This window comes from Rhincodon typus, chromosome 4 (genome assembly GCF_021869965.1).
Source record: "Rhincodon typus isolate 14 chromosome 4, sRhiTyp1.1, whole genome shotgun sequence".
NCBI lineage: Eukaryota > Metazoa > Chordata > Chondrichthyes > Orectolobiformes > Rhincodontidae > Rhincodon > Rhincodon typus.
The window spans coordinates 38622825-38642750 of NC_063335.1; the positions used below are offsets into that span (position 1 = coordinate 38622825).

The following is a 19926-nucleotide window of genomic DNA, read 5'->3' on the forward strand; positions in this document are numbered from 1 at the left end:
AGAGAGAGACAGAGAGAGAGACAGACAGAGAGAGAGACAGAGAGAGAGCAGGAGGGAAGGGAAGGGGGAAGAAGAAAGGGCAGTGAGAGAGAGGAGGAGATAGGAAGGGGGAGACAGCATGGGTAAGAAGAGCCTGAGAGAGCGCCATTAACATTTGGGAGGTCCATTCAAAAGTCTGATAACAGTGGGGAAGAAGCTGTTCTTGAACCTGCTTGTATGTGTATTCGAAGCTTTATATCTTCTGCCTGATGGAAGAGGCTATAACTGGGGTGGGAGGGGTCTTTGACTATGTTCATTGCTTTCCTGAGGCAATGAGAAATATGGATGGGGTCAATGATGGAAGGTTAGTTTGCATGATGCACTGGGCTATGTTCATGGCTCCCTGTAATTTCTTGTGGTGTTGGGAAGAATAGTTGCTATAGCACGCTGTGATTCATCAAGATAGGATACTGTTTATGGTGCATCTATAAAAATTTGGTAGAACCGCTTGTGGACGTGCCGAATTTCCTCAGCCTCCTGAGGCAGTAGAGGCGTTGTTGTGCTGTCTTGACCAGCGTGTGGACATGGATGGACTAGGTGTTGGTGATGAAGCAACGGTGCATTCCTTCAATTCTGGCAATTTGCACAGCCATGGATTCTGTTGCCCCATCACCATCACCTTTTGTTACCCAGGGCCTAAAGTGCCTTCCTACACCTCACCTTATAAAAAGGTCACTTTTTTTTAACCAAATTTTAGAATATCTCTTCCGTGAATCGTTGACAATTGTTTTAGTTAAATGGATACTGTGATTGGTGAGACCAAAACCTTCCAATACACGCTAATAGTTGAATAGCAACTTCAAGGCCATTTACAAGTATTAAAAAAAAGTGCAATAAGCTAGGCAACTAGCAAGAATTATTACTGTATTTATTTGACTCTTACACAAAAATCACTCCCCATTCAGTTTACAAAAATGTAATGAACAATCACTCACTCATCCAGCTGCCCTTTAATTCCTTTTGGTGGAACAGGTTCAAGAGGCTGAATGGCCTACTTCTGCTCCTATCTCTACTTGTTTTCAGAGAGACTTAGCTGATATTTATAGAACCTTGAGCAGCTTTACCACATCAAGGACAAAATAGTTACAACTAGAAGCATACATCGTGGCTTTGTAACTGCTCCACAAACTGTTGAAGTGCAGCACAGATAAAAGAGAAGAGTTTCTTTCTTTCTAAGCTACATAATAGGCCTCATATTAACGCCTGTAATGTTGATTAATTCCGTGATGCAGAAGGACAGGATGCAAGATTTACTCTGTTTGCAGCTGGGGATCTAACAGTTATGATTGCTGGAATTATTTCAGAATTTCTCTGTCGATACCTGATGCATTTGGTAGCATCAATTTAAATGCCATATTTCCCGTGTCACAGTTTAAAGAAAAGGAACCTGTTCATCCATTTTACAAGCACAGTTCTAAGACACTATCGATATCAGAATAGAGTGAAATTGTCAGTTGTGAGATATACCAGATGGTGCTTCTTTAGCAAAAACCATTCATCTGGAGATTTGTGGTCAAAGTGAACCATCAACAATGATATTTGTCAAGGGGACAGGTGCATGTTATGCTGGAAGCTGTGGCTCAGTGGCTTAGCACACTTGGTTTCGATTAGAACCTTGTGACTCTGAAGGCAAAAGCACAAATACCAATGCTGATACTCCAGTGTAAAACTGAGGGACTGTTCCACTGTTGAAAGTGGCAGCTCTTCAATGACTGACTTTTTTTTGGAAAAAAGGCTGTATGATTCAGATGAATGCTAGGTATCCCACAAAATTATAGAAAGAAAAGCAAGTTGGCTCTTGTGTATCCTGGACAATATTTACATCTGAACCATGATCATTGAAACAGATTATCACAAGTTTCCTACTGCTTTTGTGGGAGCTTGCAGTGCACAAATTTACTGCCACGTGCCCTATGTTACAACAGTGACTATACTTAAAATATCATTAAGTGGCTGCGAAAGATGCATTTATAAAGCATCTTTTACAAATTCAAGCCAAGTTACTGTTTTTACATTGTAGTTGATGAGAAATATTATCATTTCAACAAAAAAGAGCAGAAATAAAATCAACTTGCAGTCCTGGGACCTTCAACCTGCACCAACAACAGCTGCACTTTAGCAATCATGATTTTTACTGTTCAACTTCCAACATCAACACATATCCCTACTTTTAAAGGGAGATCTACTTGTTTCAGCTGTGATTCCAATAGAGTGATGTACATTCCTTGATTTGTCTTTCTTAAAGTCTAATATTTGGTGATGGCAGACTAATCAAGCATCACAAGCAATCTCAAGTATGTCCTCATTTGCTATACACATGTATACACAGAGCCACCTCTGGGAAAGGGTTAGGCATTGGATAGCAATCTGGAGAGCTAATCCTAGCCTAGTCTCCTGCTTCTTGACTTAGGGCACAGGCTCAAGGTAAAATCTCAATTGTGTTCCAGTCTGGTGACTAGCTAGATCAACACAGAGTGGGAAATCAAACTTTATGATCTGTTATGTTTCAGCTACTGCCTGTATAAGCACCTTGAGCAATTGGGAGGATAATACTCTGTGAGCTATGTTCATTTCTCTCTCACCTCATGTTCTCTGCATGAGCACTGCATCAACAAGTTCGATCTTGCTGGAAAACAGTATGCCGTGTATAAAGCGGACAGCAAGTTCAAAGGAATGAAGAGGTACACTGGAACTTGCAAAGAACTTTCTGGTCAATTTACATCACTTACTTTGCACAAATGGCATATCATCCCTAAACACCCATTATTTTGAAGAACTAGCTGGATATACATAATTGTCCATTAAGTTCACTGCAGAACAGTTCCTTCATAATGTCTAGGTAATACTTTAACAATGTGACTAATGCTAATGCAATACCAAGCAATCTTTCTGGGTCAGGATGAGGACAATTCAAACAATTTAATCAAATTGTTGCAGTTGGTACATTCTTGTTAGTGATTTTGAATTTTCACCGTACCTCTCTCTTTCCCATCTAGATTTTGCTTTATTTCTACCTTTTGTACCTCAATCACATTTAATTCATGCCATTTCCTTCTCCATCATTCCTGCTTTCTTTCACAATTCTTAAAATTTCTTTGCGGACGGGAGGAGTGTGGGTCCCATCACTCCTAAGTTCTAGACTGTCCCTTGCTGTTCTCTGCACTGTTATCAGTTCACACTCCCAGTGGGTGATGCTGCATATTCTATTCACGATGTAAAGGGCAAAAGGCCAACTAATGGTGTACGTTTCAGTAACACCATCTCAAAGATGCACTGCAGCAACTTGCTGAGCCTTGACAGCACCTTTCAAACCAGTGTCCTCTACCATCCAGAAGGATGTACAAACACCACCAGCTGCAAGTCTGCCTCCAAGCCATACATGATCCGGCCTTGAAACTATAATCACCAATCCTTTAGTGTCACTCAATCAAAATCCTGGATCTCCCTCCCTGACAGCAATGAGCGCAAATAGAGATGGACTGCAGTGGTTCAAGGCAGCTGCTCATTATCAGCTTCATAGACAATAAGTGATGGACAACAAACACTTGCCTTGCCAGTGATACCCACTATAACAAAAATCCCTTTCCAGTCATCTTGACCCACTATTACTTCATTGCTTTGGGGAGATTGAAATTATTGCCCTCACCCCAGGATTCCATTTGAATTTACTTCAAATCATCTCCATTCTCTAACTTTCATCTAGCATGAACGTGAAGAAATTCCCTGATCAGGTTACATCTAACTGACTGCTGAATGAAACTTCCTTCGTTCCAGCCATCAAACTGCCTGGAGATGAGTGCACTCATGAAAGGGACATAGTTACAAGGACCAGATTAAATTCACATCAAAACCACATTGATCATAGAAGATCATAGAATCCCTACGGTGTGGAAACAGGTCCTTTGGCCCAACGAGACCACACCAACCCACAGAGCATCACACCCAGACCCATCCCCCTATAAACCCACCTAACCTACACATTCCTGAACACTATAGGCAATTTAGCATGGCCAATTCACTTCACCTGCACGTCTTTGGACTGTGGGAGGAAACCGGAGCACCCGGAGGAAACCCCCGCAGACACGGGGAGAATGTGCAAACTCCACACAGACAGTCGCCTGAGGGTGGAATTGAACCCAGGTCCCTGGTGCTGTGAGGCAGCAGTGCTAACCACTGAGCTACCACGCCACCGTTGAAATGACCCCTGCCTGCACGTTGTGCTATCTGTACTTCCATACTTCTTCAAATCCCTCCAGGGTCTTTGCCCCTTCTTATTTCTGAAGCTTCCTTCAGTCCCACTATCCTCCGAGATCTCTGCACTCTTCCAAGTCTAGCCTCTTGAGCCGGCTCATGTTCCATCATTCCACCAATAGCAGCCATACTTTCAACTAGCCGGGTCATGACCTCTGGCATCACCTATCTGTCTCTCCCTACTTTGAGGAACTTCTAAAAACCTACTTTGACCAACTCTTTAGTCATAGCATCTTGAGGCGGGTGAAGGTCATTGGGGCATTTTAGGCTGCCGTGAGGTCAGATTCTGCTCTCGTGCACGCACGGACACCTGGTCATATTTGGAATCACTGATTCCCATCAACTCTAGAGTATTTTTTGAAGGAATGAAAGAGAATATTTAGAGACACGGTGGAAGTGAGGATCTCAAGGGATTTAAACAGAAAAATGAGAATGTTTCATTTGTTATTCATTCAAGGATGAGGGCATCACTGGCTAAGCCAGCATTCATTGCCCGTCCCAGAGGACATAGAAGAGTCAACCATATAGTCACATGTAGTCCAGACTGACATTTTCCTTAAGGACATTTGTGAACTAGACGGGTTTTTCAAACAACTGACAATGGATTCACGGTCATTGTTAGATTAATTCCACGTTTTATTCAATTCAAATTCCACCATCTGCTGTGGCAGGATGGAATCCAGGGTCCCCAGAACATTACCTGGGATTAACAGTGATAATACCACTAGGCTATTGCCTCCCCATGTTTAATTTTGATGTGTGGCTGGATTAGAAGTCAGAAAGTCGGTCAGTGAGCGCTGCAAAGCTGCTTTTGATGGGCGAGAGGTCAGGTGGCTAGCCAAATGAAGCTCCTTGGGTAACAAATGCCCTCTTTGTGGCTGTGCCTTGCTGTCCTTTTGAACTCTGGTATGACCAACTTCAGCATGCACCAGGGGAGCTGTCCCCAACACGCGTACATTTATGAGCCAAATAGCTTATACATAGCCCATGAGGACACAACAAACGGTGACACTTTAAACAGCTCTCTCATATAGTGGACTCCAACCTATTGCTCACTTAGACTTCACTGGAAGATTTTGTTCCGACATGGAAACCACACTTAACATCTTGAGATAAAACAACTCCAAATCATCTTGGATGGCAGATAATCTAATTCAGAACTAGGAAGGCTGCAGGTTGGCACTGCAAACTGCAGCTTTGACAGCATTTATTGGGACTTGTATTAATCTACTCTGCTGAAGGCCAATTTTCTCCCAGATTCAAAGCAGCTGTTTAGAAGCTACAAATTTCTTTTCACTGCAAAGCGATTACTGAACAAGACATTTTATGGCAGTTTCCTAGAGCTTTCACACAAGATTAAAATCATACAACTGTTACAACTGCAAGAAGGAATAAAAGCCCAGTCACAGCTATGATTTTTTTTTAAGAAACTGCTATAATCTTACATTCATACAGAAGTTCATATAGGACAGATAGCAAACAATGGATGGGTCAGATTACAGAAAGAAGGTACAGAGCTTGGTAACATGGTCCAATGATAACAACCTCTCTCTGAATGTCGGCAAAACTAAAGAACTGATCACTGACTTCAGAAAGAAAGGAAGAGAACATGCCCCCACCTACATCAACGGAGCGGAGTTTGAGAGGCTTGAGGGTGTCAATCTCCTCGGAGTGACGAGAACTGACAACCTGTCCTGGACTTCCCACGTAAATACAATGGTCAGGAAGGCACAACAACGTCTCTTCTTCATCAGGAAATTTGGCATGTCCATAAAGACCCCCGCCAACTTTTACAGATGCACCACAGAAAGTGTTCTGTCCAGGTGCATAACGGCCTGATACGGCAACTGCTCTACCCAGGACTGTAAGAAACTACAGAAGGTTGTGTGCACAGCCCTGACCATCATGGAAGCCAACCTTCCATCCATGGACTCCAGTTACACATCTTTTTGCTTGAAAGGCTGCTAACATCAAAGACCCATGCCATCCCATCCCAGTAATGATCTCCTACAACCTCTTCCACCAGGCAGAAGATACAGAAGCTTGAACACACACACCAGCAGGTTCAAGAACAACTTCTTCTCTGCGATTGTTAGGCTGACGAACGGACTTTCTAACTTCAAATAATGCTGATCTTCCCTAGCACACGTCCCTTGCAGTATAACTTATGTGCCTTACACTGTCCAAGTTTTTTTTTCACCCTATGATCTGTATGCCCTCACTCATGATGATCTGCCTGTACTGCTCGCAAATAAAGTTTTTCACTACACATAGGTACTTGTGACAATAAATGAAATTAATCAAAGAACAGCACAGAAGGTAGCAATTTCATGAATTGTCCCTGCATAACTTTGGTTTCTTCCTTCTACCTCTTTTCATTGAATACTTTCACAGGATGTGGGTGTTGTTAGTGAGGTCTGCATTTGTCACTCATCCCCAAAGTGGCTTGCTAGGTCACTTCAGAGGGCAGTTAAGATTCAATCATATTGCTGTCAGTCTGGAGTCGCACATAGGCCTGATAAGATAAAGACGGCAGATTTCCTTCCTGAGTGAATCAGCTTGATTTTTTTTGTTAATAACAATCATGGTCGCCATTTCTAACAATGGCTAACATATTTTATGAAATTCAGAGTTTAAATTCTACCAGCTGCCCTGGTGAATTTTAAACTTGTGCCCTCACAGCACTGTTGTGGACTGTAAAGTAGCAGTGCTCCCCTCCACAGCAGTGATGGGCCAGGCTGCAAAACACACTTTTGTTTCAGATTGCCATTTGGATACAAAATTGACTTGAAGGCAGAGGACAGAGAGTAATGGTGAAGGGTTGTTTTTCAGTCTGGAGGCCTGTGACCAGTGATGTGCCACAAGGATCGGTGCTGGGTGCACTGCTTTCCATCATTTATATAATTGATTCGGATGTGAATATAGGAGGCATGGTTAGTAAGTTTGCAGATGACACCATAATAGGTGGTGTAGAGGACAGTGAAAAAGATCATCTCAGTGTATAAAGGGACTTTGATCAGATGGGCCAATGGACCGAGAAGTGGCAGATGGAGTTGAATTTAGTTTAATGTGAGGTGCTGCATTTTGGAAAGGCAAATCAGGGCAGGACTTATACACTTAATGGTAGGGAAGTAGGGAGTGTTGCCGAACAAAGAGACCTTGGGGTGCAGATACATAGATCCTTGAAAGTGAAGTCGCAGTTGGCCAGGGTAGTGAAGGTGGTGTTTGGCATGCTTGTTTTCATTGCTCAGAACACTGAGTATAGGAGTTGGGATATCATGTTGCAGCTGTACAGGACGTTGGTTAGGCCACTTTAGGAATACGGCGTTCACTTCTGGTCGCTGTTCTATGGGAAAGATGTTGTTAAACTTGAAAGGGTGCAGAAAAGATTTAAAAAGGATGTTGCCTGAACTGAAGGGTTTGAACTATAGGACGAGGTTGGGGCTTTTAATTCCCTGTCGTGTCAGAGACTGAGGGGTGACCTTATGGAGGTTTATAAAATCATGAGAGGCATGCATAGGCCCCATGATTAACTAAGGTCTTTTTCCTAGGGTGGAGAAGTCCAGAACTAGAGGGTGCAGTTTTAAGGTGAGAAGGGAATGATTTAGAAAGGACCTGAGGGGTAACTTTTTCACACAGAAGGTAGGGCGTGCATGGAACAAGCCGTCAGTGGAAGTAATAGAGGTTGGTGGAACCATGACATTTAAAAGGCATCTGGATGGGTACATGAACACAAAGTGTTTAGAGGGATATGGGCCAAGTGTTGGCAAATGGGGCTAGGTCAGATTGGGATGTCTGGTTGGCACAGACGAGTTTCTGTTTTCATGCTGTATACTCTATTTAAAGAAGTTGGAGAGATGGCACCTCCATCTTGAGGAATCCATCTCTCTCTTTTTATTTTGCCTGTTTTTGTTCTTTCACTGGACGTGGGCATTGCTCGGAAGGCCAGTGTTTGATTTTTACCCAGAATCGTGGTCAGACAGAGTGATTTGCTAGGCCATTTCGAAAGTCTGTTAAACAGTCAGCTATATTTTGCTCTGGTTCTGGAGTCATGTATGGGTCAGACCAGGTAGATTCTATTCATGAAAAAGGACAGTAGCAATCCAGGTAAGCATTTAGAATAAAAGATAATCGTTTCAGAGTCAGCATCACCAAAAAAACTACCCTCAATTTAAGATTTTAATTAATTGAATTTTAAAGTCTACTAGCTGCCAAAGTGGGATTTGAACGAGTTTCCTCTAAACAGTAGCCGAGGTGACCTTCAGTGACATTATCACTACAGAGTGGTCTGTGGCTACCGTGCCTGAAGCCAGTGGCTGGGAGGCCTCTGCTCCCTGTGGGAACCTGGGGACTGACTGGGAAATTACAGACAGGCTCCTCAATGACCTCAGTAGGCTCTTATCTATGCAGGAAGTTTCACCAGCATTACCTCTTCCTTCAGCCTCAAACCCCACTTCTGCACAAAACAGTCATGAGATGGAGCTGGGAAAATGGCTCACCTGTTGGTGCTAGTATTTTCATGGCTGCTGATTGGTCCTCCCTCACACACAGAGTCACGCCATCATCCTTAATTAGACAGTGAGCCCATCTTCCGGCCTAACTGGCTGCTGTAGGGGAAATCGCGATGAATAATATGCCCCCTCAGTGAGACTCTGACCCAAATTGCAGTCTTATGGCAGGGGTTTAGGAATAACCTCACCTCATGACAGGGAAAATCCAACTGATTGTTGTTAAATCCCTCACACCATCTACATAGCTGAAGGAAGGACTGGGACAAAAGCTCACCAGCACCTGGATAGGCGAAGTGCAACATCCGAAGATGCTTGACACCATCTGAGGTATAAATCAATCTGCTCGATTGGTGCCACAACTAATGAACTCAGTAGGCACCCTCCTCGATCAACAGTACACATGACATACAGAATACACTGGAGGAACAATGCCCATAATATTGCAAGAAATGCCCCAAGGAATTCTTTAGAGAGTGGTATAAAATGAAATTTGATGCCGAGGCACAAGGGAAATTTAGAACAGATCACCAAAAGAGATTTCAAAAAGGACGTGAAGGAGTGATTTAGGAATGGAATTCCAGAGTTAAAGGTGTCTGCAGCTGAAGCCTGACCACCATTGTTGGAGTGATTGAAAGTGGATGAGGGGGTGATAGTCAGATGTGTGTGTTGGAGGAGCGCTGCTATCTCAGAAGGTTAGAGGAGATTACAGACAAATCGGGAGGGGCAAAGCCAAGGAGGGATTTGAAAATGAGAATTTTAAAAGTGAGGTGTTGCTCAAGTTGGCAGCCAGTGTAGGTTAGGTGGTGACAAGTGAAAAGGATTTGAAGTTAGGATGTCGACTGTTTTACCTTGAAAGAATCTCCTATACTCTAGTCTCAAGGAAGACGAGAGCTGCACGGAAACACTGCTAAAAAGGAAAATCATCCTGCCTTAGACAAGGGCTGCTGCTGAGCCAATATCAATTGCGTTCAGATGAGGAATTACAGGGATTCAAAATGACTCACCATCTTATTAGATCCACATCAGATGGACAATGATTGCCATGGGTTTCTTAAATCCATAAGAAATATTTTACAGGTCCCAGGATTTATGGCAAGTCAACAAATTCCATGCTAATAGACATCGGAGGTTACCTCCGAAAGCATCTTTGGCTTCTAATGTGCTGCTGACCAGTTGTTCATTTCAATCATTTTCTGTTGATACCTCATTTTTCACATTCACATATTATAAATGTTTTGACATCATTTTATTTCACAATGATCTTAAAAAGACAGTCGGACAAATTAAAACAGCTACTGGATTTTTGGTGGATCAAACCAGGTGAAGTTTATCCGAACACCATGCAGAAAGTAATATCTAAACAAAACATACTGTCTTCAACAGTTTTGTAAAAACCATGGTATTTATAGACTCTATATCAAGAAACTACACAAATCTTTTCATAATAAAGAGAGGAGAGAGATGGAAAAGCCATTAAGAGTCTAGATGGAGTGCTTCATTATATCTTCCTTCCTTTAAAGTAGTACCAGTACAAATCAAAGGTGAAGGGGAAATGTACCTACACTGTTCAAGTGTCAGTCAAAATTGAAATTGTGTCATGGAGAGCAGGTTTTCTTTAAATAAAAAAAAGAGTCTCAAGTGCCTTGAATAGCCTTTTTTTATAAATAACGCTCACTCTTGCAAAGTCTTTCTTCTTACCATCTCCAAATCTATTTTGTTTAACTTCGGTTAAAAGTGAATTCCATCGAGCAAAACTTTTACTACTTTATTCTGGTGATGTGGGAGATGCCGTAAGGTGGTGGTGATTGTCATGGCCGAACTGAGCTGCCTTTTTCCAACTGCTGTCATCTGTGCTGTGAAGGCACTCCCACAAGGTGGCTAGAAATTTGCCCTAATAGAGGAGGAGGAACAGCAATATACATCCAAGCCAGGACGGAGTGTGACTTGTAGGGCAACCTCAAAAGTACGTGTCTCCCTCGGTCCTTTCCTTCGGGTGATGGGCACCACAGGTTTGTGGGATATCTGAAGAAACATTTTCAGGCATCAGGTATCCTGTTTCAGGCTACGTAAAAGAAGTTATCAATTCATGGAATTGGTGCTCCAGTTTCTGTGGCTCAATTGGAGGCAGTCTCAACAAGCTTGTGAGTTCGAGTCCTATTCCAGGGCTTGAATACGAAAAAAGAAGCCGGGTTGATATGCCCACTGTCAATTAGAGCTGCCCTGCTCGAGGTGCTAGTATTTAAAGCTACACATTGAATGGGTGCTCCATCTGCTATTCTAAGGTGGATGTAAAAGATGGCATGGCACTTTTTTTTTGAAGAGGAGCACAAAATTTATCAACCAGCACTAGATTATCTTAAGTTTAGTGCCTGTCTGCTTGTGCAAACTTGTTGTATGTTACCTGTGTCACAACAGTGAGTGTACCTCAGACTATCTCCTTGCCATCTTGTAGTTGTGAAAAGGTGTGTTAATTGCAGGTTTCACATTCCTGGTCTAAAAATATTCAGAACTACTTTGTCTGAAAACCTCTCATTTTGCAACTGCTGTTGACCAGTTGCCCAAATATTTTCTGTTAATCTCTCAGATTGTCCCCCACCCACAGTTTTTAAATTGCTTGTTTTATAAAGGAGGCCAGCAGGATGTGCAAATAAAAACAGCCAGTGGATGTTTGGTCGATCAAGTCAACTGAAGTAATGTGAAGGCTCATCAGAATTTCACCCAGGAGTAATTTAAAAATAAAAGACATCTTTCACAATTAAAACAAACTTGGCATTAATGAACTCTATAAATGGAAACCACAGAAGTCTAATATATTAAAAAGAGTCAAGTGGGAATATATCCCCATGTACTGTGTGTGTCTGTGATCAGCATGTTTCTTCCACAAGTTACCATGGAAAACAGCTCTCCCCAGATACAAGCAAACTCAATTCACAATCCTCAATTTCTGATAGAAATAACTTCAGCTGTGAGTCTTTACTTAAAGATCAAAAAAAGCTTACATTTAAAAAATGAACACAAACTTTGCAACAAGTTGAATTAATGCACAGATGTATCACTACAAGTTCCTTATCTGTTTTGTCCTTTAAATTAAAAAAAAGTCTCTAAAAGTTTGTGGTGCTGTAGGTCCATTGTGGGGACAAAAGGCTACCTTCGACCATCCTCTATGGAGCAGTACTATCGCTTAGAAGCAAAGTTACTCAATTCAGATCGACTAAAATGAAAGTCACCATAGCCCCAGAGCATCATAGGCTGTAATCTTATTAGAGATAAATGACTCAGGAGCGAGTTTAACCTTAAGGGTCACCAAGCCTCAGTGGAGAGGTGAAGTTGAGAACACAGAGCCTTCATAGTAACCCTAACCAAAAACAGAAATTGAACCGGTGTTATTGGTGCCACCGACTAGCTGCCCAGCCAACTGAGTTCACGTATCTCCCAAATTTAGATCATAACCACTGCTCCCAGGTTTTCAGATATCAGCTGCTGGCAATGGTTCTGCTGTGGTCTTTAGATTCTTTGCTTGGTACACTATCTTTTCCTTTCTTGTTTTATTACTCATACCTTCCAACCTGTTAAGTACTTTCCCTTTAAATTCTGCACTCCCAGCCCTGCCTCTGTACCCGCTGGGGAAAATAAAACTGCTCTCAATTCTGATGAAACAGTCACTTATCTGAACAGTGTCTCTGTCTCTCTGTGCAGACACTGCCAGACCTGCACTTTCCTGTTTCTTCATCAGGCAAGAAAGTCAGAGACACCATTAACTAAGATCCACAGTACATCATCTTGCAAAACCACCAGAAATATTTAGATTTGCTTTCTCATGGTTCTTTATCTTGCTCAGGAGTAGCATATCAGAGAATGGAAACTGTGCTGCTAGTTTTAAGAGGATCCTTCTTGTGGTAATTTCCTGCCCCAACCACTTGATCACAGGGTGTGGACCTCTGTGTCTCCTCCATGTTACCACACATGCTCTAACAGCTGGAAGTTTTCCTGCCAGCTGAATTTAACATGTAAGACAAAAACAACACATCAACAACAACAACAGCCTAACACGTGCACACTTGGGCGTGTATATAGATATATCTGCACAAACATGGTTCTTTGGTTCTATACATTGCAACATTGAAAAGAATGTGAATGATTTAAAACGTGTTTTAACAATCTGGGATCCTCAGAACAGAAGCAGGTCTTTCAGCTCCTCAAACCTGTTCTATTACTCGATTAAATCATGGATCTGTATCTCAAATCCAGCCAGTCACTTTGCCTCCTTAACCATTGGTACACCTGGTATCAAGATTGTTAAATTAAAAATATTTAAGTTTAATTCAACTTTTGGAGGAAGAGTGTTCCAGATTTTCATCACACTTCTGTCTGAAGTGCTTCAGGACATTGCCTCCTGAAAGTCGAGCTCCAAATTTTTTGATGAAATGCTTGAAAGCTGAACACTTTTTTTAAAGACAGAGACATTGCTTTCAAACAGCAGCGATAACAACGGGCTGTGGAAGGTCTAGGAGCCTGATGTCATCAGGTTATCATACCTGTGTTATTGTTTTTAAAGCATGTAGTGCTACAATTTCTCTTTTCCAACCGGCTTGCAAGAAAAATCAATACAGTGCAGAAAAAGGTGACCATTTGATCCTTTGCCCATCTTTGAAAACAGCTATCAAATCATCTCTGCTCCATTTTCTCTTCTCCTCCTATGCCTGTAATCTTCAAGTACAACGCCCCAGAGAAAGTCACCACTAAATCATTTTCAACACCCTTTCAGACAGAGTGTTCCAGAACACAGTGACTCACTAAATTAAAGAATCTTCTCTGCACAGCTATCTCCCCAAAACATTCCTACCCTTCAGCTTTTGTTTGCCAATTATCTTTAAAAGCTGTGTTCTCTGGTTATCAACAGCCCTGTGCATAGGAACAGTTTCTCTCCATTCACTCAAAAGGTTCTCAAATTTGGATTACCTCTTTTAAATCTTCCCCCACACTGCTCCATGGAGAGCAATCCTGTCTTCATTAGGTCTTCCTGCACAATTGAATTGAATCAGCTTTCTGGTCACATACACTCAAATGAGTACAGTGAAAAGTTTATAAGTCGCCAATTACTGCACCATCTTAGGTACAAAGATACCTAGGTACAGCTTCTTCAGTTGTAAGATTAGTTAGTGTCACATCTGATTTACCATCCTGGCGATTCCCGTTCATCTTCTAAGTCCTTGGAGACCTTTGGAAAGTGAGTGTTACAGAATTGGGTGGAATGTTCTACTTGAGCTGTAACCAGTGATTTACTTCCCTGCATTTGTACTCGAGACACATTTCGAGATACTCTGGCCTCCCCAACTCCACTCCTGCTGAAATTCCTGAGCTACTCAGGCAAAGAACAGATGACCTGCAGCCATTTAGTCATAAGCTGTTCATTAGACTGGAAGAGGGACGTGCACCTACTGAAGAACACAAAGTCCTGCCTTAGAGCTGAGAACAGCAGCTTCCAAGCACCCATCGCACCACCATTGGTCGTGGCCAGTGCTGGTTCTGTACTAGGGGGACATGAGGAGGCAAATTGCACTGTACTCAGCCCATGAGAGAGTGGGATCTCTCCAGGTACTGAGCCAGCAGGCCCTGGCCTGGGAGGTTGAAAGGTCATTCTCTTTTCCGCCTTGGGTGGATGTTGGGTGGGGAGGAAAATAGCAGGGGAGCTTTGATGAAGGATAGACCCCCACAGCCAATGCATACAAACTTGCCAGGCTGGAAGCTTGGCATAGGTTCCTCTCACAGGTGATTAAATTAAAATGGGCAAAACTAAACTGGAGGCAGGAGTGGATAAGTCGACTTTGGGAAAACCACTCTTTGGATCTTACGTGCCATGTCCCCTTCAAATCCTCCAGCAGGGGGACCTTTAATCCAATCCTATGACTGACTATCGGAAAAACCAAGAATCCCCGAGAACACACGAGAACGAGGGGGTTGCTTTGGTGGGCAATCAGCATCGCCTCTCTTTCAACATTTTCAGAACCCTGGGAAAACTGGCTGTAATATGATAAATTTTAAATTGAGACTGTAAATGCGCTGTAGGAGTCTGATTTCAAAACAGGAATGAAGTCTCCCATTGCTCAAGGACAGACACTTCTACTACATTGTTTCCCCTGGTGTGGAAACTTCAATTGTTCATAAGTGGAAGGGTTCTCCACTTTCAAATTACTTAAATACTCTTCTCTATCCCTCACCAATGACCACCATGGTATTGTTGATAGACAGCAGTATCTCACTAGAAGTGATTGTTTCAAAAAGCTGGAGGACGTGAGGCAAGAGAAAGAGGAATCTTAACAAAAAAAAAATTGAAAATACATTTACCTCAATGTTTCTGCAGAAATCATTTTACAAAATAAGCAATTGGCAAATCAACATGGCAGAAAAAAGTTGTTGCAGATTGTTACTTCAGAATTTATTAGATCAAACACAATAGTAATGAAGTAACTGCTGGCTATGAACTATGCTCATCACCTTGTGATGAGCGTCTTTGATTTAGCACTAAATCAAAAAAAAACCCAGTTCAGAATGAGGATTTGCAACTCAAATCGGAGGCAATCCTGATTTCATGAACTGCCCCTCCCCCTCACTCCCATTGCTTCCAATTTTCCCAACCTCTGAACTTATCACTTTTGCACACCATACAGTCATAGTGTTGTACAGCATGGACCACTCGGTTCAACTCATACCTGCCGACCAGATATCCTAAATTAATCTAGTCTCATTTGCCAGCATTTGGCCCATATCTCTCCAAACCCCTCTCACTCATGCCCTTAAAATGTTGTAATTGTACCAGCCTCCACCACGTCCTCTGGCAGCTCATACATGTACCACTCTCTGTGTGAAAAAGTTGCCCCCCAGGTCCTTTTTATACCTTTCCCCTCTAGCCTTAAACCTACCCTGGGGAAAAGACCTTGGCTGTTCACCCTATCTATGCCCGTCTACACAGGTCACCCCTCAACCTCTGACACTCCAGGGAAAATAGACCGAGAGTATTCAGCCTCTCCCAAAAGCTCAAACCCCCCCAACCGCTGCAACATCCTTGTAAATCTTTCTGCACCCTTTCAAAGTTTAATAACATCTTTCCTATAGCATGGAGACCAGAATTATATGCAGTATTCTAACAGTGGGCTAACCAACGTCCCGTACAGCCACACCATGACCTCCCAAATCCTATACTCAATGCATTGACCAATAAAAGCAAGTGTACCAAACGCTTTCTTCACTATCCTGTCTACCTGTGACTCTACTTTCAAAGAACTACAAAGCTGCAACCTTAAGGTCTCTTCCAAATGTAAAGCAAACAAACCTTCCACTGTCTTGCCCCCAATCTCACTAAGCTCTCTCAAACAAAATGATTTTAACAAAGCAATGAACATTTAACTTTTGTCCTGGGGTTTGCTTACAGCTGCATCCTGGAGGAGAAGGCTTTCTCTACTTCATGGTGAAGGCTATCAGAAGAATTTGGAGGCTCTGATTGCAGGAGACAGTTCGAGTAGGGGCCTGCAGTCAGTCCACGTTGCCACAACACACAGGAAGCCTTGCAACTTTGGAGAAGGCAGGAGGGAGGCTGGTGTAATAGCTTCCTGTTTATCTCGCAAGTGAGCTAGCACTATACCACAGCATTGTTTTATGAATCAGACAGGCAGCTGCAATTAAGGAGGTTTTGGAAATCCTGTGGTGACCAAAGAGTTGTAAGCAGTTTCAGCACAGTATGCCCATTCTGCCTAAAACTGACCAGAAAACTAAAAGGCTCCTAAGAATTAAAGTATCAAGAGGATACATTAAAATAGATGCCTCATCTAGACTCCCAGGAGGACATAAAAATTACCTCAGCACCTATTTCAAAGCAGTGCAGGAGGTTTTCAGTACACCAGCCAACATTTACCCCTCAACCACAAATAAAGGCGTTTGACAAGGTTTCTCATGGTAGACTGGTTAGAAAGGTTAGATCACACAGAATACAGGGAGAACTAGCTATTTGCATACAGAACTGGCTCAAAAGGTAGAAGACAGAGGGTTGCTTTTCAGGTTGGAGGCCTGTGACCAGCGGTATGCCACAAGGATCGGTGCTGGGTCCACTGCTTTTTGTCATTTATACAAATGATTTGGATGCGAATATAGGAGGTATGGTTAGTAATTTTGCAGATGACACTAAAATTGGAAGTGTAGTGGACAGCGAAGAAGGTTTCCTCAGAGTACAACGAGATCTTGATCAAATGGGCCAAGGAGTGGCAGATGGAGTTTAATTTAGTTTAATGTGAGGTGCTACATTTTGGAAAGGCAAATCAGGACAGGACTTATACAGTTAACAGTTAGGTCCTGGGGAGCATTGCTGAACAAAGAGACCTTGGAGTACGGGTTCATAGTTCCTTGAAAGTGGAGTCACAGGCAGATAGGATAGTGAAGGCGGCGTTTGGTATGCCTGTCTTTATTGGTCAGTGCATTGAGTGCAGGAGTTGGGAGGTCGGAGGTCATGTTGCAGCTGCACAGGACATTGGAGTATTGTGTGCAATTCTGGTCTCCCTCCTATAGGATGGATGTTGTGACACTTGAAAGGGTTCAGAAAAGATTTATGAGTATGTTTTGCCAGGGTTAGAGGGTTTGAGCTATCAGGAGAGGCTAAACAGGCTGGGGCTACTTTCCCTGGAGCATCGGAGGCTGAGGGGTGACTTTACAGAGGTTTATAAAATCATGGATAGGGTAAATAGGCAAGGTCTTGTCCCCGTGAGTGAGTCCAAACAGATACACAAGGGACCTAACGGGCAACTTTTTCACGCAGAGGGTGGTGTGTGTATGGAATGAGCTGCCAGAGGAAGTGGTAGAGACTGATACAATTACAACATTTAAAAGGCATCTGGATGTGAAATGAATAGTAAGGGTTTAGTGGGAAATGGGCCAAATGCTGACAAATGGGACTAAATTTATAAAGGACATCTGGCCAGCATGGACAAGTTGGACCGAAGGTTCTGTTTCCGTGCTCTAGGTCTCAAACTAAATCATATGACCATTATCACATGGTTGTTCATGGGAGTCTACAGTGCACAGATTGGCTGCCATGTTTGTTACATTACAGCAGTGACTATATGTCAAAAGTACTTTGTTAGCTTTGTTCTGGGATCTCCTCATTTCATATAAAATGTTATCTAAAGGCAAAAAAGTGTTCTTAACTAATTGGATTAAAAAAGAAATCAATCAATATCTTGGTCAATAGTAAATGACTTTGCAAAATGTTTAAATCAATAACTGGAGATATTCTACATGCACCCACATAAAAAGCCAAGTTAATTAGTTAAGCAAGTGTCCTTACTTTAGGAGGCTGGTCTGTAAGACTATGATGACTGTTATGTTTACCAGCTAGGTTGCCCATTCTGACTCTGTGGAGCTGTGAAAGAAAACAAATACAAATTATTCGACATAGAAAACATTAAGATAGACAACTTACACATGTTACTTGTTGGATTAGAACCGGCAGCAACCAAACATAGAAAAATGCACACAAGCTGCTTTTGCAAATCATTGTGAAAGAGATGTAATTGGAGGATAACTCGATCATTGTTTGAATTGTAAAATGCACTACTGATTTAATATAACAGTGGAGTGGGGGGCTGAAATGCAAGCAACCTCCAGTCAGTCAATAATTGACTGTTATGAAAGTTGCCAAATTTCCAGCATAGACCTAGAGTCTCCAGGTTTTAGAGATGGAAGAGATTTGGGGGTGGATAGAAAAGGGCTGTTTGATTGAATGATTCTTAGCCGTCAGTCAGGTGATAAAGAGAGCGTTCACTTTTTCACTGGCCATGGGAAGTCGGGGTGACACAAGGGGAGACAAATCTGGTGGGAAAGGTGGGCTTGTGGAGAGGGAATGTTTGAGAATGGGGAATTATCGAGTGCTATAGTAACTCAAGTTATCGTGTTCTTCGCCAAAATCAATTTCTCTCCCAGGTTTTAATTGAAAAGAAAGTGCAGCAATGATACTTTTGTACGCAATGGTGTTGCAAGTAGCTGGCTTAGTTTGATGTCCATGTGATACTGAGAACACCATAAACAATGCACTATCGCCTTCACGATATGCATCTGGGTTCAGCTGTGAGAGGGCAAGAGACAACAATGGGGTAAAAAGTGCTAGTGGGATTTTGGAAGATCACTAGTCCAAAGTTGCAATTAGAGTGGCAGTGCTTCAGTCCTTTGAGGGGACTGGTCAAGTTTGACAGGATTTTTTTATAATGGGTGGGGTGTGTGGAGATAGAAAGAGGGGCAGCTGAATGTGTTTTTCGGAAGAGTGGAGTTGGACAGAGATGTGTAAATTCTTGTGTCCAAGCAGTGTAGAACTTTGAAAGAAAACATGGTGTCATTGATTAGTAAATAAAAACCGAAAGAACTGCAGATGCTGTAAATCAGGAACAAAAACAAAGTTGCTGGAAAAGCTCAGCAGGTCTGGCAACATCTGTGAAGAAAAAAATTGGAGTTAACGTTTCGGGTCAGGTGAGTTCTAAGGAAGGGTCACCCGACCAGAAATGTTAACTCTGATTTTTTCTTCACAGATGCTGCCAGACCTGCTGAGCTTTTCCAGCAACTTTGTTTCTGTGTCATTGATTAGGTTGTGCAGGCATACTGTAAACTATTTTGTACATGAAACATTCATTGTGAGGGGTAAAGTTTTGTAGTTGGAAATTCTTTTGATTTGATGACTATTAATCCCCTTCCCCTCCTTCCCAGGGGTCTACTCTCCTCCCAAATCTCCTCCCTCCTTACACCGTCCAACACCACACCCTTCCAAAGTGTCCATTCTTTTATTTTGTCAGAACTGGTTGCCCTGCCTTGAAGGTATCAGAAAAAGAAAGTTGCAAGGACTACTACAGAAGTAGTCAAGTTAAAAGGACAATAAAAGAGAAGCTGGACCGTACAGCTGAAAAGGAGCAATGTTATTTTTTTCAGATAAGGTAGATGTTTAATAAGCATTAGCCTCGGTGCAAAGAGTGGAAATGCACAGTAGGAGAATTATAACATTCATTTATATACCACTTGCTTCTTTTTGAAAAGTTTCAAATGCTGATTCTGGTTCTTTTGCCAATCACCTTAAATCTGAGATAACAAGGTATAG

The 19926-nt window shown here is 42.3% G+C and overlaps 1 protein-coding gene across 12 annotated transcripts in view; it reads right to left on the reverse strand.

Moving 5' to 3' along the window:
* LOC109916863 (myelin basic protein) overlaps positions 1–19926 on the reverse strand; it is a 156812-nt gene that overhangs the window by 100304 nt on the left and 36582 nt on the right. For 11 of the 12 annotated variants that reach the window (XM_048596027.1, XM_048596022.1, XM_048596018.1 and 8 more), the window contains one exon: positions 18133–18207. In XM_048596027.1, the coding sequence (XP_048451984.1) occupies positions 18133–18192 (60 nt within the window). In that variant the 5' untranslated portion in view covers positions 18193–18207. Of the gene's footprint in view, positions 1–16228; positions 16335–18132; positions 18208–19926 lie in introns of those variants that run through there. The other variant, XM_048596028.1, reaches the window with a different exon arrangement.